The sequence below is a fragment of the Chaetodon auriga genome, chromosome 2 (assembly GCF_051107435.1).
Source record: "Chaetodon auriga isolate fChaAug3 chromosome 2, fChaAug3.hap1, whole genome shotgun sequence".
Lineage (NCBI taxonomy): Eukaryota > Metazoa > Chordata > Actinopteri > Chaetodontiformes > Chaetodontidae > Chaetodon > Chaetodon auriga.
Genome location: NC_135075.1, coordinates 11,771,755 through 11,790,158, shown reverse-complemented (window position 1 = coordinate 11,790,158; position 18,404 = coordinate 11,771,755). Strand labels below are relative to the sequence as shown.

The 18,404-nt window shown below is 41.3% G+C and overlaps 1 protein-coding gene across 4 annotated transcripts in view; it reads left to right on the top strand.

The window, feature by feature from the left end:
• The window catches only part of chchd6b (coiled-coil-helix-coiled-coil-helix domain containing 6b), a 91,246-nt gene that overhangs the window by 19,410 nt on the left and 53,432 nt on the right, over window positions 1–18,404 (top strand). For all 4 annotated transcript variants that reach the window (XM_076754246.1, XM_076754264.1, XM_076754255.1 and 1 more), the window contains 3 exons: window positions 1,090–1,173; window positions 7,340–7,410; window positions 17,964–18,096. In XM_076754246.1, coding sequence (XP_076610361.1) covers window positions 1,090–1,173; window positions 7,340–7,410; window positions 17,964–18,096 — 288 coding nt within the window. The remainder of the gene's footprint in view (window positions 1–1,089; window positions 1,174–7,339; window positions 7,411–17,963; window positions 18,097–18,404) is intronic.

The window sequence follows — 18,404 nt, the reverse complement described above, 5'->3', positions numbered from 1 at the left end:
AGATGTGTATTCAGAGTTTTGTCTTTTATGTTATATTTCTTCAGTTTATCAGAAACCACTAATGCAGTGAAAGCAACAGGCTGCCTCGTTTCTTCTCCCCTCAGCATTTAACTCTGGCTGGTGTCCCACGTTTGCACCATTAGCGTTGGCCGTTATGTTAAAATTTTCCAACCAACCACCGTCAGCCCAACAACCGACGACTGCCAATATATTTGCGCAGGTGTGTGTGCAATTTGGTGAGCTTGCTGTGTTTATTAGTCTTATAAACAAACCAAATATACTTGGAAGGAAAAGTTCTTACACTTATTTTTCTTACTAAACAGAGAACTCCAACCACATACCTTCTGCATTTTCTCTCTTTTACCAAACTAAGATGACTTTAATTGCCTTGTTAACTCATCATAGATCACATAAATCACAACAAAATAAAAATGACCAAAACCATTGTGATAAGTCTTTCCACTCTTCCATCACCAACTGTGGTTTGGTTGAAATAAACCCTTAATTATCGAATTTGATGTGAAAATATTGTAGCCCTACATGCTGTTTTCCCTGCTGCCTCTCTCTGCCATTGCTCGCCTCTTTGTGCTACAGGGTTAGCTCACCAAATGCTAAAAGAGTCCTTTGCTGAGCAGTGGCTCTCACTCGCTCTTTGGAGGCAGACTGGTAACTGTGCAAAACCATATGACAAAAATCGGCAAAAAAAAAAAAAAAAAATGGCAGTGGACCCAGCCAATCACCGATTGCGATATATTCGTTCAATTGCCAAACCCTATGTGGCACACTCATAAGCAAAGACGTGCATGTGTTTTTGTAGCCCATTACCTTTACCATTGTTTTACCAACTTACTAACCATGTTAATTTGTATATCGTCAAATGAAAAATTTTAATTAGTTCCTGGATTGATTTCCTTCCCCTCCTTATGTGCCGGGCACTCTGGATTGAGTATTTACGCGGCCTACATGGGTCATATTAGTATCATGTCATGTCGTCCTTCATGTTCTGTCATTTTTCTAAACAAATGCAGCATTTTTTCTTCTTCTGTATTTTCTTCTTTTCTTAAACGTCTCTCTCTTCCTCTTTCTCAGGCCAAACAACTGGAGAGAAGGGAGAAGGAACTGGCGAGCATCTCCAGCTTCTATAAAGAACAACTTGAGATTCTGGAGAAAAAAGTAAGAGCCATTTTCTAAACATACAGCATTAAAGGGAAATAGTCGGAACTCATCTGAAAGGCTTTTTTCTTCTGAAGACGCTCCCTCACATGCGTTTATTAGTTGCACTGCATTAATCAAATAATTTCCATTATACTGATGGGGGGGGTTAGACAGCGAGATTTGACATTTCACAAATTTGACATGTATAACAGGAGCCCTCACTAACGAGATAAAAACATCCTGTAGGCTTTCACTGAAACGAAGTCTTTGCACATCAGGAATATCAAAACAAGTCTTAAAGTGACATATTACTCACTCTCCTTGGAGAGTAAAATCTCGCTGAGACACAAGACACTCTTCCCTATCTTGGAAATGTCAAGCCCACATACCAGTGTCAAAATGTAAATGTAAATGAATTGAAAGTTTCAGCAGGCAGTTGAGAGTCACGACTCGCTGTTGATGGACCAGCACTCAGGAGAGTTTTCGCAGCGCTGTCTCCCTCAGAGAGCTCCGGTTGTCTAATCAAATGTACCGTGCTTTTCTCATCACTGTGTCCTCTTGCCGGCAACCCTGTGGTCTTTTCAAAAAATAGAAGAAATAAAAGCTGTTTGTTGGGTGCTTTTAAGAAATTATGACCTGTGTTCCCTCCACCTGAGCACTAATGCGTTGCTGATATTTTGCACTCTGTAAAAGCCAGAAGCACTGTGGTTTGATAAATATTGCTTGCTTACAGAGTAAACTTGGGCAGATTTGTTAAAAGACTTTGTGAGGAGCAAGGTTGCTCCTGGTGTATGATTTTAGGGCAAGAAAAGAACCGGTTAATGCTCTTAGGGATGGACACAGGCTAGAAGAAGGGACAAGAGGCAAGCAAAGATTGTAAGATGTGGAGGACGTGCACAGAGACGGCACACATATTTTCATTTTTATCAAGGGTGCGTTGACATTAACAGAAAACAGCACACATTAAAGCAACAAAAGCTGAAAAGGTACAGGTAGACACACATACACTCTCACCCTCCCCTGGCCATTCTGTGTCTCTCCCCTCACACCCACAACTCTCCCTCCAGTATTCAGTAGCCACTCTTTGGGACTTGACTCCCCCTCCACCCCTCTCCCCTCCTGCTCCATCCGGCAGGACCCATCAGGCAGACGGGGGACCTTATCTAGTTCCTGGCACTCGCCTCCTTTAGGTCTCTGAGAAAACCTTTTACATAGCCGAGTTAAATGGAAGGGCCCCTGCACACCGTGCGGCAAGCAGCACACACTGCAATGCTTGACGGAAGAGACTGATTGGCAGAAGAGTGGAGGATGCTCTATCTTTCTCCGCTCGCCGCTGCAGTCGCTTTTCTATCGCTTTTTTTCACCCCTCACTTGCTCACAGCTGACCTGCATGCGGATGAGGGAGTGAGAAAGAGGGGGACTGAGAGCGAGAGATAAAGAGGCTATATGGACTGTGCATTAAACAGACAGTCTATCCTGAGCCGGCGCCCTGAGCCGGCGTCCATCTCCCTCCTTCTCTTCCTTCATTTTCCAATCTAGCACTCCATTCATCCAGGCCTCCTTTCATGCCCCCTTTCCTTTATCCTGCCTATTTTTCTTCCTTTCGTTCATACTTGTGGCAAATACGGGTTGGGCTGAAATAAATGGCCACTTAAAAGTTGAATTGTGACTGACACAGGTCATATACATAAATGCAAAAGACAATTTGAAACAGTAATATGTTTCACTTTTCGTATAAATTCTGATCCATGCCTGTTGAGACAGTTTCCTCTTGCTCTATCGGGGCCTCCCTCACCATCAGTATTGTATTAGATCATGTTAATGCAAAGGAGACATGTAAAGATGACACATGCTATTGTCTAACTGTGAATATCAGTCTGTGCTCCTATTCTTTACATGATTTTCAGAGGTTGGAGATTTTCCTTACGCACTTTACATGCACAAGCCGACACTCGTGGGCATGTAATTGCTCTGTTTGGATGTGTTTATGATCTGAGGCAGAAATTTAAGCCAAAGGTAAGAGCGCGCAGATTAGAAGGAGAATCCACTGATAATTGATGTATGATCTTCCCCTGAATCAACATTTTACTCTGGCTTAGCTTGTGTGTGTGTGTGTGTGTGTGTGTGTGTGTGTGTGTGTGCGTGTGTGTGTGTGTGTGTGTGTGTGTGTGTGTGTGTGCGTGTGCGTGCGCGTGCGCGTGCGTGCGTGTGTGTGTGTGCATGTAAACCTGTGTGAAAACACACACAAACACACTCTAGTGTTCAGTTTGTCTAAGGGATGAGTGACGATAACAGACTTTGTGTTTGTGTAAAGGCTCTGGATGCTGTCCACTACTGACACAAATGAGAAAACAGCCGTGTATGTGTGTCTGTGATTATTGTGGCAGGTTTGTGTGTAGGTTGTCATTTCAGAAGTAATTGTGATAGAGTGGCCAATGTACTGCGCAATGTTACATTTCCTCTTCCACACACATACAGGTTCACACACGAAAAGACATACCAGTACATCCTCTGGTTCTCTCTCTCTCTCTCTCTCTCTCTCTCTCTCTCTCGCTCTCTCGCGCCCCCCCTCCCCTAATCTCTTCCCAGGTGGAGTATATCTGTCTCCCTGTGGCAACATACCCTGTGACTCTGTAAACAAGTCTCAGTTTAAAATTCACCTCTTTTAATCCCCCCCCCTTGAAAAAATTAATCCTCCTTCGTCCGAGAGTGAAGCGTGAAACCACCCCTCCCTCAAAATCCTGACATCAGCCCATCTCAATCCACAGCTGCTGGAGGGTTTTCAGACGAGTGTGCATGCAAGGATCATCTGAACACAAGCATTCACATACAAACACAGATTTAGTCACACACCTGCATGTATGCAAGCTTACACACACACATGCACCCACACTAATCCCCTCCGCACGTCTTTCCAACAACCCCCAAAACCTTGCTTTTCCCCCATTGAGGGTTATCATCCCCCCTTTCTGTCTCTCCACATTGGGCTTTTGTCCCCACGGGTACAAATGACTGGGAAGAGCTCAGAGTGTGTGTGCCAGTGATAGTGCTGCCACTTCTCTGGTGTCATGAGAGCTGAGCTGGGGCTGTTGCTCTGGGTCTGTTCTGTCAACAGACAGACACACACACACACACACACACACACACACAAAAACACATTGATAACACAAAACAACACACAGCCTAGTGGTCCCCCGACATTTTGACTGGATAAGCTGTACCTGCCAGTCCAAACACTGCCTTCACACTTCCACTCTCCTTGTTGTGTTCCCTTAGCAACCAGAGACAGGATACTTGTATCAGTAACTTCTGTCACAGCATCCCTCCCTTAACCGTCTAACTATGCTTTTTGTGATTCTCCATGGATTAAAAGCATAGAGCTGTTGTGACTATCAGTTTGTGTGATTTAGTTTCTATTTAATTTAAGTACACATGATTTCCAAGTTTGTTTGTTTTTTTTATTTTGGACTTGGGTCATGGAATTAATAATATTTTTAGATATGTGGCCATGTCAGAGCAACAAGGGAGAATTTTTGCATATTTGCAAAGCACTGATTTCAAGTAATGTGACAGTTTCACCAATTAAATATATGTCATTAATGCATGACATTAAATTACATTAAAATTCAGTTTTTTTTATGGATGATGAGTGCTGCGTGCCCTACAGTACGGAGTGTAGCATCCATTACCAAAGGTATAATCTATGTGCTAAATCATAAATTTTAGTCAATGTTTATACTTAAGTTGCAACTTGTAGTTCCAAATATATCTAGATATGGTTACAATTATTTATTGTTAGTGATGTTGTCAACCAAGGATCAACCAATCCTCGTGAACTACATTCCTTCCTTCCTCTCTCTTGACCCTGGAGGAGTGTAAACTAGGAAAAAGCTTGGTGGGAAGCAAGAGCTGGGAAAGAGAACATCCCTCACTGGCTTCCCACCATGGCAGCAGTGCTCTCTGTGCTCATTTGTTTATCTTATTGTGAGTGGGAGGCACAGTGTCAGCCATTGTCTTGGTAAGACATGTCAGTCGTCAGTGAGAAGTTCACTTTACCTTTAAACCGACTGCTTGCTGTTTCCTTTGCTGGTGCCCTACACTCTCTGTCCTGCATAATCTGAGACACCCATGGGTTTAAGCCTCTGTGGAGCCTTTTTATCTTGACTCGAACATTGGATATCCCACAAGGCAACTACAGACTTTCAAGTTTTAGTTCAGCTTTCCTCTGTTGAGTGTACCCACTGAGCCCTTGACCTTAGGCTAGAGGCTAAGTCGCTAACATGTGGCTAACTTCTTACCACATATTCCCAGGGGGCCAGCCAAAGTGACTAGTTCTCCCCCAACCAGAAGTAAGACTTGCTTTCTCCTTAATGTCCATAAATCCAAGGCTTGGTTTCTAACACTATCACATTAACATATTTATTTGTCAATGTTAAATGCTTAGTAGATTAATAACCCATCTGAGCAGAGCTTCTCAAATCTGGAAATGTCTTCAAAGGTACAAAATGTTGAGATGAAGGACACTTGACTTCTTTGGGAATTGCAGTCGTTACCCCCCACCTCCTTCCTAGGTGTGGTATTTAAGCCTCGTCCACTTTTTACCAATTGGGAGATTTAGCAGCAACAGGAGTCTAATCCTGAGTCCTGTCCTGGAAAATCCAATATAAAACATGCAGGAAACATAACTGGCAGGGATAAAGTCTTACACCTAGGGATGTGTGGCATTTCCACATTGTGAATTACCATGACAGCCAAAAACAGAGCACAAGTCAGGTAAGATGGGCAAGGCAGAGAGTGGTTCGACACATTTGTTCATTTCTATATCGGTTGTTGTAAGAACACTTAGAGAAATAACAAGTCTTTAATTTGCATATTTCTTCATTCAGCTACAACACAGTCTGTGATGACTGAAACAGAAATTGACATTGGCAGATAATTACTACTGATTGGGTTAGGGTAAAGTTTCTCCTCCTTCATTCTAAACTTATGAGTCATTTTTTCCTGTCTTCAGGAAGAAAAGGATAGATGGGGCACATTATTACTCTGTAGTGAATACTAGCAGAAATGATTAAGGAAAATGATGCCTGTGACGTTACTTGAGTCTTTTCCAACACCAGACATTCAGATCAGGAGAAGCATGTCTGCGGATCAGCGTGAAATAATGAGATATGAAAATGACTAGGGGGCACCGGAGGAGTAGAGGGCTAGGGATTGTGGAGGAGGTTTGTGTTTGATCCCATCTCTTTCCCTGCTCAGCCACTTCAATTATCTTCCTCTCCTATCACCCCATCTATTGGGAATATAGGGAATAATTAAGTGAAAGCATGAACGCTGCGGTTATTGGTTTAAAATGGTGATTACTGCTCTGTGAATGTGTGTGAGAGGGTGGCGAGAGAGATTTTGCTTTGTGTTTGGGGCATTCTAGACAAACTATTTCATATTTTTTGATGCAAAGCCTGTCAGGTGATCATTCAAATTACAAAGCTGGTGATTGTAAACATGTACTCACTGCTGTGGCTATCTAAAACTTCTTCTACTCTTTGTATCACCTGGTGAGCAGCTCTGACCATGATGCAGAGTAGTTAACACTGTGAGCATTGATTACTCCTCCACTACCTCCAGTGGAAGTGTGTTGTATATGACCTTGCCCTGTAGGCATGGGCTCCGTCTGTTCAGTAATTGCTGTTTAAATGCCACTTTTTTTTTCGCATGAAATAAAACATTATAGACTTCCAACAGGTCATCAGCGTTCAGATTTGTAAGCAGCACTGTAAAATCCAAAGGTTACTAATTTCACAAATGTGACATTTGGGTGGCGCTTTGTGCGTTTTGTTTATCACTGCTGGCTTATTAGAGCTCGAATGGAATCTAAAAAAAAATAGTTGGAACTGTGGTAATATTATGCAAATAACTTAAGTTGTCAAGTTCTAAATCATGGGACTTGATTTGAGGACTTGCACAAGACCTGCCTGACCTTTTGTTTGTTTTGAAGTGATGTGACATGAAAAATGAATAGAAAAACGGAATGAAAGTTAAAGCCTGACAACCAGTTGTTCCATCATTAAAAGCAGCATGTGTCTGAGCCGCCCACCTCATATTCAAAATAATCAAAATGTAAAATGCTGTAAAAATACCCCTGAGTTGATTCTCACCTATCTTTCTTTCTGTGTCTCTTTGCCTCCAGAACCTTGACAACTACAAGAAGACGGCTGAACAGTACAACCAGGCAGCTTCTAAGGCTGAGGCTCACATCCGGTAAATACTGTGAATTAGCTTTGCAACACCATTTTCTGTAGAATGAGCCATTCTCATGACATTGTTTCTCTTTACTGTGTCAGTATTATTACATGCGTTTTTACGAACCTATCATTTGCTAAGGCAGCTTGATGATAAATAATCTATTAGTTGAGGTTTGAATGTTTTTTCTTCGTCGGAGCTAACCCTGCATAGCTAAATGTAAAGCGGACATTATGTGCGCCAGCATAGTGGATGACCGAGAGTAATCAGCTCTGACTGGCAGGATGTCCACACAACAGTTGTCAGAAAGAAGATGTGAGCAGAAACCTGAGTGTGAAGGCTGTTTCCAGCGTTAGTCTGCTGTTAATGTGAACCCCACACCTCCTGCAGCTGCCAGATAGTCAAAACATTGTTTTCCACACATACAGTGCGGAGGCTGGGTGCTAATTTAGTATTATCACATTATTATTATCACATCTAATACTCTTGTGATAAAATTCTCATATTGACATATTAGGGCTCACCATTTTCCTCTTTAGATGAATGATGAGTTGAATCCTTCTGACATCTGGCACAGCATGAGAGTTTAAATCCTGGAGAATATTATTTTAAAAAGATTTTAATTTTGGTCTACTGAAACAAGTGCGTATGTCAAACAATTTGATGAACATAGTTTTGAGTTTTTGGCATGTAATTTTGTCATTTCATGCATAACAAAACAATATCTAGATACTGCTGCAGCATTGCTTTCAAATACAGTGTTAGGTGTTCTCTCCAAGCATGTTGATTGTAATGTCCACTGAGTGCAGTATAATTTGACCTATCTTAACATGTTTTCATAATGAGAAAACAACACTGAAGTAGCATAATAGATGAAAAAAACAGATCTCTAACACTGTGTTTCTTTCTTGTTTTTGTTCAAATCCACTGCCTTATTTCTCTTCTTCTTGCTTTATTTGCTAATTACACATAGCAAAGGAAAAGGGAAAATTGTGAAATATATCATCAGTATCTCCGTCTTTGTTTTTGTTCCGCTGTCTTCTCTCCAGTGCTCAAATGTGTAAAGCCAATTAGCTGGTTTGGCGTATGCATTCTGTGCTGTAAATGGACTCTAGATTTCATCTATAGATTTGTATGAAAATGGATATGTTCTTGTGGCACACTGGGACTCGTGCCACCCCTCCCAATGTGTATTATAATTTTGACATTATCACCCTTGCCTTTCTTTTATTTTTCTTTTTCGAATGATGTACCTCAGTATTATCATTTGTCTTGTAGCCACAAACAGTTTTGCAATCATGGCAATAAATAAGCAGTGACTTGGCCTGTTAAATGGCCCCGTTCTGGTGGAAGGAAAACAGAAACAGCAGGATTTCACAAGAAAGAGGTGCTTTTTTTTGGGATGGCAGAGTTCAGACCTCACTGTCAAAAAGCATGTCAGTTTCATTCAACACTGAACCGCTGCCACACTGGCACTGCTGCAGTGTGTGGGCCTTGCCAATTTACGCCCCTCTGTAACAACCATTCTCACCCCTTTTTGGAAGAAGAGCGAGCCAAAGAGCTCTGCGAATCCAATTTAGGCAGAAAGCCATTTTCCTTTTTCCTGCATGCATGACGATGATTATCACAAAACTGATGAAGATGGCTAATTAATTCAGATCTTTTATTTTCAAATGTTATTCTCACATGCTCATTGCTCACCCTGTGGGTTTCATCACCACATAGAGCCTTCACCTCTTCTGCCCTCTCTTTTATGTCTTACTGTACACCATTAAAACCCAAACTTCAGTTAAAATGAAACACCTCCAAGACAAAGCCTGTAAAAGTCATAATATAGGAGCCAGTTATTTTCCCTCAACTGCCTGCAGTGCTAAATGGATCCCAGCCACATGTGATCCACCTGGAACACAACAAACCTGCTGAACAGTAATAACTTAATATTGCTTTGATTAGTAAGTTCCCAACAATATCTGACGAGATAAACTGTGATTGATGAACTACCTCTATTTTTTTCTTCCTGCACTTAACTTGCAGTGTGTGCGGTATATACAGATAATACACATGTAGTTAATTAGTCTGAGACCTCTCCATTGGATAATGAAGGGGGAGTAAATTTGTGGCTCAAGTCATTAAAGGGCTTGTTGATGTCATAGCAGTACTGAGGCATAATTGAATTCCAAGCAAACTCCCTGTAGTATCACTAACATCTGAATACATCTGTCATTTCCTAACAAGGTGGGAAATGATAGAAAGTCAACATCAGTGTCAGTTGACACTTTAGCATCATTAGTCTGTAACTGTGCATGATTAGGCTTTGTGAGTTAAGGTGCTGTACCTTGAAACGGTAGCCTTCAAATCTGTCCAAGGGCTTTAGTGGCATGTCATCCCCCTCTATTATTTAAACTGTCATACAAATGGAAACTATAAAACACCGATGTCCTGAGAGTAAATGTATGAATGTTATTATGAAGTCAGTAGTGTGGTAGCACACTCTCTAGTGCACTGGAAGCAGCAAGAGGAAAAAGTAGATGCTTTTCTCTTTGTTTTTGCTAGCTTTGCGCTGCATGATGGGCAGTGACCTCATCCACAACACTGCCATCTTCATGCACCTGGTCCACTGAATTTAACACACAATGCAAGTCCAAAATTTTGTCCAAATGATTACATTAGCGAGGATTTGCTATTGTCCATAGCTGCATGGAAGAGGTTAGAAGATCAGTTCTGCACGAGTTTCCCAAAAGAAGAGCATTTTGTCTTGCCTCAATGTGGTGTTCATTATTTTTTAAATGCGTGCGTGCGTGCGCGCACACACACACACACACACACACACGCTTTTTCACTTTTCACTCCCTTTTTGTATTTCTGCCACACGTACAGGCACACTTTGTATTCAGGCAGCCATGTGCTCGTCATGTTCTGTCAGCATTTGGGCAGCGTTTCATTGTGCCGTGGTCACGCTGTCATTTCACACTACACTGACCACCCAGTAATTATTCTATTTACCCACTGCTGAAGGGGGGGGGGGGCTGCAGCAGAGTCTAACACGTTCTGTAGCTACAGTATGTCTTTTTCTTCTGTCTCCCTATCTGTCTCTGTCTCCTCTTCTGCCTATGAATTCCAAAATAATTTCATTCAATAATCTCATCCGCTTGTCATTTCTCTGCCCATGGTTCTAACTTTGCCTATATATATTGTCCTTTTACTTGGAACTTCAATCTTCTGTCTTCATGTTTTTTGTGGGTATGAGAAGGAAGAGGAGATAGAAGAAAAGATAACTTTTTCCTGTTTTCCTCTGGAAAGTCTTGGTTGTACTGGTTGTTCTGTTTCACCTGACCTGCACATGTGTTCAGAGATATATGAACAACACATTGGCTGAGAAGTGTCTGCACAGATTAGCCTTAAATGACAACACCAACATGATAGAGGTGCAAGAGTCCCTCCAATATTCTAGTGAAAAGATCAAGTGAGTAGTTGACAAAAGTGATTAGCCAGAGCACATCATTCAGCCATTCACCATAAAGAATAGTTGTGACTGAGTGACATTGACCAAGGAAGTGTTAGAACAGAGGAGCCAGCAGCGGCAGCAGGAGGGCACCATCTAACGTGTAAGACTAGACCATACAGGTACGAAGGTGTGCATCTCTTTATAGGCTGTTGAGCAGCATTAGGTTTGATAAAAGCAACCATGTCTAGCTGGTGAAGGAAAGTCACATAGCCCCATAATCCCATTTTCAGAAACGGAAATCGGTGCTCTCTGTAGGTCATAAGGGACACCACCATGACAAATACCTTTTAGTCATTTCCAGTTGTTTAACGGTCACAGTAGTCCCACTTCAGATGCAGTTTCCTGGCTGGGATTCCAGGTCCGGCCCCAAATACTTTAAGTGCAGAAGTTTAAGATAAAAGGTGCCTCTCGCACCTGAGGAGGCTACTTTGTTATAGCAGGGCAACAAGACGGAAGCCCCCTAGGATATTACCTCTCTTTTCCTGCATCAGGCTGGTCACACGCTCTGAAATATTATCCTCGAGTGGAGACACAGTGAGTGATAAAATGTTATCTCGTGCCATTTTCTACTTGCCTTGCCCAGCTACATAGGGCATTTTAGAGAAGTTCATCCATTAGCCTTGCCTTGGGGTACCAGACTACCCATATTTCCCCAAAATACCCCACCTAAGAGACCCACAACATTGCAGCTGAGCTTACTTTAAGATCAAGAAATCCATTAATCCTCTTTAAAAACCTTGTTACCCTCAAAGTGTTCACAAAGACAGAACCTAAGTGAACCTCAGGTGGATGTCTGTGTGAGGATTCGCCATGAAGTAACTGCTGACAGTTTGTGGTTAAAAGTCTGCTTTCATGTGTGTTTGTTATATCTACTTTATTCTGTATGTGTCACACAGCGTGCAAGTATGTGGGTAGCGTGACCAATTAGTGAAACAGACAGGTAGCTAACTGTAAAGTTCTCTGTGCCACAGACTGCTCATCATTACTAGAGACAGGATCTGTCTTCACTGTGGTCCAACAAAGACTTACCTTGAAGACAGAGGGCTGCAAACACTTGCACACTCTGTTACTGTCTCTTTGAGGTATAGATAAAGAAACGCCTACACACAAACACACATTTAATCAAGACATTTCCTTTATTATGCTGATGTGAACACTTGTGTATGTCAGTATCATTTACAGTGACAATACAAGACTCAGCTGCAACTGGTTTCAGAGCTAGGTCGCATCCCTTTGATGTGCCACAAGTCCTGGGTCTGTATGTACACATACTTTCCAAAGTGAACAGATTGGACTCACTTTCAACTCTGACATGGTGGTGTGTCATAATTGCACATAATCACATCAGAAAAATGTGTTTTTTAAGCAAGACTGGGAGTGTGCAGTCCAGGGAAGAAGATGTCCTGTTTCTCTTTTTGACCTTTGCTGCTCGCTAATTGGTCGCCCGTCATACCGCTGTGTGTGTTTGTGTTCTCTATTTGAATCTGTCTTCGTGCTTGGGTCTATTTGGTTTGTGAGTGTCCTCATTTCCCTTTGGAATCAGCTAGGTTTATCTTTTTTCTTATTTTTTGGGTGTTTTGCCTTTTTTATTTGACAGTCATAGTGTAGAGAGACAGGAAACACTGGAATCAAACCGTGGACATTGCGGTTATGTGGTATGTAGTCTGAACTAGGGGTGGGCGGTCTGACGATTTTAGGTTGTAATCAATCTACCTTTCAGGCAAATCGTAGAGATTGATATATTTAATGCTTTTGCTTCCAAACTTCACAGAACCTCATTGACTAGCGGATTTACACTACGTGAACAAACCAATAGAGTGACTTGACCAACTAGATGGCTACCCTGATTGGCTGAATTACGTTACATTGCTCTTCCTTGGGCAACATATTATAAATTGTACAGCATGAGTTATAGCTAGCGACATGATGGAGCTTGTGCAAAAATGAACATAGTGCTAATTTGAGTTGCAACTACTTGACAAGTGTTATTTCAGTTTTTGGCTTCTATGTATAACTTCAAATTGAACTCTGGTTTTAATCACCCTTTTGAAGCTTGTGTGGTATCTGTCATACAATATTGTGTTTTATTGGTACAAATGGAGAAATTCATAGGTTGTTTCAAGTCTGGCTATAGTCTAGAGGGCATTTCAAAATTAGAGTAAACAGATTGTTATATTATTTTTTGGCCAGATCATCCACCCCTAGTCTCAACCATTAGTTACCAGGGCAGCCCACCTGTGAAGACATCATATAGAGACATACATAATTAACAAGTTCATGTAGTGATAGATTGTCATATTGGTACAAAGGACAAGGACCTAACATATACACTGTAGTAACACAAAGGGACTGCACAGGACAAGAAACATTTGTCCAGTCGACCTACTGTAACACTTATTTAGACAAACAGTGTAGCAGGTTGTTTATAATACAGAGTCCTCCATAAGAGCCAAAGTAAGAGATTAATGTGATAACACTGCATTTTTCTGTGCAAAAATAGTCCTCTCATATATTGTACTACTTTTTGTGCAGAATGGATTTGAAAGCTTAACTTTCTAAAAAAAAAAGTGAAGCCATTTAAAGAAAAGACCTTACAAATTAAACAACACAAAACTGGAGCTGAAATTGTTGATGAAAGAAAGGCTAGCGATGGAAGGTCGATAGCAGCCAAACGCTCCAAAGAGCGTGTCTCACCCCGCGTCACCCACAACTCGAGTGAGTCGTCCAACCGCAAGGTCTCCTGATTGAAAAGTTATCAGTGATGAGATGTCACACGCAAACACACGTGCACATGTGCCCCTTATCTTGTTCCCGCATGTCACCTGTTTTAATGAAACACTCTCCTTATCTCCTCCCATCTCTCTCTAACTATATTCCCACAAAGTGAGTTTGGTGGGGATCAATCAGCCAGGCTAACAGAGTGCGAATTGTTCTCCTACATTCCTATCTTCCTTCAGCACTCCAGCTGTCAGTGTATGAAGATACGGGCGGAGCTCTGACTGTCTTCAGTCCATGGCTTCTAGTTGTTTTTGATTGCTATTCCCATTTGAGATGGAGACTTTGTAAGAGTTTTGGTGGAGTCAAGATTAAATTTAGCAAAGTTTCTGGGTGTTGTCACTTTGTGACATGAGCTTAGGATTTAAGTACGCTACATCACTTAGCAAAGGTAGGATAAGTGATTATTGTGACTACCAAAATAATCATTGCTTCTGAGTTATGGCAGTCTTCAGACAGGCCCTCACAGGCTTTATGAGCTAAGTCTGTAGTTCAGATTTGATGTGATTCTGAAAGTGAGATTTCTGCCAGTTGAAATATAATGTTCTGAATGTTATCCTTATGCCAGTACCATAAAAGCTTTACAAAGCCTTAACATTACAAGATGCATGCTCTGTCGTTCCTTTTGATCTCACCCCAGCCATGACATCTTTGATCCTCTCTTCTCTTCCCCTCCACTCAGCGTAATATTAAAAGCCAAAGGTACAATGCCATGGCTGCTGCTTTAAAGGAGCCCAAATCCTTGTCATCATACATTAATAACCGTTCACACAGCGCACATACACACCAACACAAACAACACCAACTTCGACACAGAGAGAATAATAAAATGCTACGCCTTCACGATCTTTCCTTTTTCTTCTTATTGCTTTATTCCCCAATGTCACGCTTTGCAGCGGCGCAGAACTTGAGCTCTCTTCATAAAAACCACACACTGCCAAGGTGAGACAAAAAATAATGAGAAGCTTTAACGATTTGAGCCTAATCTTTCTTTCCCAACTCTGCACGTATTTATGCAAAACATCACAGGCAGAAAGCAATTGGAGTGTTGTTTTGCTTCTTCTCCCTGCAAAAGTTAGCTATCAAACTAGCTGGGGCGGCTAATGTTTTTCTAATAAGAGCTCACCTCTAATTTCAGTCAAACGAGGCAGTTGGTGCAGATTAGCGGAGGCAATTTTCTGCTTCAGATTCCATTATTAAAACACTCCTGCTATCAGAAAGTTTCTCTTGTTGAATTGAAAGAAGTTTTTTTTTTTTTTTTTTAACTTGAGCTTGGATTAATACCTTTGGACTATTGTTGCTGTTATCTCGTACTCTTAGGGAGTAATTCAGAATGCCGACCAGCTGTCAGAGTGCAAACATCAGTCAAACATCAGCCATCAGTCATATAATTTTAATCATGTGATTTCAAAGTGGCTAGCATTACACCATCTTTATTTTCAGTGCAACAATACAAATTCTCTGTTTTCAAAAGCAGACCCAGGCAAATCCCTTCTGTTCAATCACAATGTCCCTTTTAATTTGAATGAGAGTCATTCATCCCTAAACCCTGTATCCTTTATCATATGGCCTTTAAGTATTTTAATAATAACTCAAGCCAACACATCAGATGAGTGTATCCGGCCTGCTGTAACGTGATTGAAACTCTGTTTGTTCGTTCTTATTAAAATCCGCTCGTGAATTCTATTGACCCTGATTGCACCTTATTAGTGTCCCAACTGAATGACTGTTAGCCAAACGTTACGCAAAGAGTACTAAAATTCAGCTGTCATCCTGACCGCCATTGCCATGGCACCTCACAATATGGCAGAGGTAAAATGCAGATTGTGATGGTTGCCATGGGTTACTGTTTGTCCATGCAAGCTGCAAGGGTTATTTGTCATTTAATACGTCACTGTCACGTCCTCTCTCTCTCTCTGTCTGTCTCTCTCTCAGGTTGCATTCACTTCTCTTTTCATGAATATTCTCTCCGCCAGTGATTTATTTAATCCTGTCGCTCTACCCTCCACTGCACACGCAGACACACACACACATACACACACACACACATTCAGACTACACAATACACATACCAGTGCAGACAAATTTCTCAGTCTTTCATGTGTACAGTTTATCTCATGCACACACACATGCAGTGCATTTACAAAGCACAATTCACACACTTGTGCGCACACACACACTCACATTTATTATGTGTATTTGTATTTGAAGGCAGGGTCTACTGAGCTCATTCACATGTGAAGGATTGCATGATTCTGTAATTGCTGTGACGGATGGCATGAGGGCAGTTCTGTGTGTGTGTGTGTGTGTGTGCATGTGTACACATGATTGCGTACGTGAATGTCAGGTGGTCAACCTCCCAAAATAAATAGGCATGTCCCATCATGTTAAATGAAGCCATGCGTCTCCTTATCAAATTGAACACTAATTCCATCTCTTCCCCTCTCTTCCTCTGGCTCTTGTTTCACAGTACAGTGTTGTGTACAGACTACAGCCTAATGTCATCAGTTGAAATGGCACCTCGGAAATAGAATGAGAATTGCTTCAGGTTCTCAGAAAAAAAAAAAAATCCACCCGTATGTGGATGAAGATCATGTGATTTCATAGAAAGCCCTTGATCAACTACTTAATGAACCTTGAGGTCAAATTTGTCTGTCATCATATTTCATTCTGCTCTTTTCCATTTTCTCCTCTTCCGCTTTGTTTTATTCTATTATGAGTTCTTGTATGCTGCTGTCTTCTCCTCCACTCCATTCTGTTCTATTGTTTTTTATTGCACTCAGTTGTATTCTGTTCTGTTCTATTCCATTATTTTCTGTTGTGTTCCATTCTGCCCTGTTCTGCTCTGTTCAGTTCTCTTCTGTTTTGCTCTGTTCTGTTGCTAGTAGACTGGGTGTACGTACGAGAGCTTGTACAGGATGCAGTGCTGTGAATAATAAGTTGTGTCTTTGTGTGTACGTATGTGCGTGTGCGTGTACATATCCATATCCCAATCCTTCCAGTTACGAGTACTGTCACAAAAGCAGGTAAATTACTACAAGCAACAGAGCACTCAAGGATTACCCTCATGTAGGATTAGCATTCACTACCTGTATGTGTGTGCGTGTGTGTGTGTGTCTATGTGTCTGCGTGTGTTTGTGGGTGTGGATGCGATTGTGTGCTTTTGTCTACACACATGTACTGTATGTGTGAGTAAGATAAAAAGGAAAGAGAAAGTTTGACTTTGACTCCTAAGCTGCTTTGTCAATGCATAATTCATCTCTCTCCACAAACTGCACCTTGAAGCCTTTGAAACTATCTTAGCTACTCCAACTGCAACTAAAACAAACCATAAACAATCTCGAGTTTTTTCCTTTTCTTTTGCTCTTCAGAAGATTTAATGACACAAAACAGACATTGTTAGCTCTGCTCCTGCTGTGGTTTCAACGAAGCCTAACTTCATAGAGTTAGTAACGTTTGGTCACTTGTAACTAAACCTGTTGTTGAAACTTCGGTTTGGACGTCACAGCTGAAATTAACAACTGTTTTTGTTGTTAGTCCCAAGATTCATTTTCTCAAAGTAACAAAGGCTGCCATTTTTGCCATAAGTGTCAAAGACTGTAGGAAAACTGTTTTATACTACAGCTGCACGTTAGCAAATGTTGAGATAGCAAAGTGATAGTCATACTTTACAGCTTCACAGAGCTTTGTCTGAACATTAAAGGGAATTTTATTACAACCTTGATCTTAGTTCCCTGCCTGTATCTGATCCAAATGGCGTGAAAACGTGGACAGTTAAAAAATATGTATATTCGTAAGATGTTTTTTTCATATCACAGAGGAATTTACTATTATTATCTACAAAAGTGCGATCATCTGTGATGAGCTTTAAAGCTAACAGATTTATACTGCGCTGTTTGAAGGTATTCTGCCATGTTCCCATGTATTATTTTGGTGAAAATGTCAAATTTGTCACTTTTAGTTGAGAAAATGTCCTCTAGCATTAATCTGAAACATCAATGCTGAAGATAAAAAAAATACTTTAAAATTAGATCCAATAAATCCACAGTGAAGAATGCTAATCAGCCATTTTTGCTTGTCAATATTGAACATTTATTGCTGCACTACTTGCATTAAATCCTGGTACAAGACAAACCCCTGTTTAAGGCTGCTAGAATAGACAATCCACTGTCAAAAATGTAAAACATGGTAACTGTGATTTCAGCATGTACAGTTACTAAAGACATTCCCAGCTGGCAGTCCTGTGTTATAGTCACACTGACCCTCCTCCCTGCCCTCTGTTCCCGTGCAGACCTCGGCAGACTGGGTCTCTGTGCGCTGAGCTGCAGGCCAAGGTGCTCCAGTGCTACAGAGAAAATCCACAGCAGACGCTTCACTGCTCGAGCCTGGCCAAACAGTTCATCACCTGCGTCCAGCAAGCCAAGGTAGGTGAGGGCTGCACACTGTCCGTGAAGAAGAGTGTGGGTTTTTTTTTAGACAGGATATTTGTGGGGGTGTGTTTCAATATGTGTGAACGTTTAACTGGTAAGGCCACACTTCTCTACTTTCAATCAATTTCCCACTCCCATTGTTATTTTGGGCTTTTTTTTTTTTTTAGGCTGTTATCACTCTTTGCTCATTCCCTTTGAGTAACACATTTGGGCAGAGTACTTGGAGCAGCTCCCTTTCCTTTAAAGATAAATGTTTTAATTTGCTTCCCGTTTTTTATAGACGACAGAAGGATAGCAGTTAA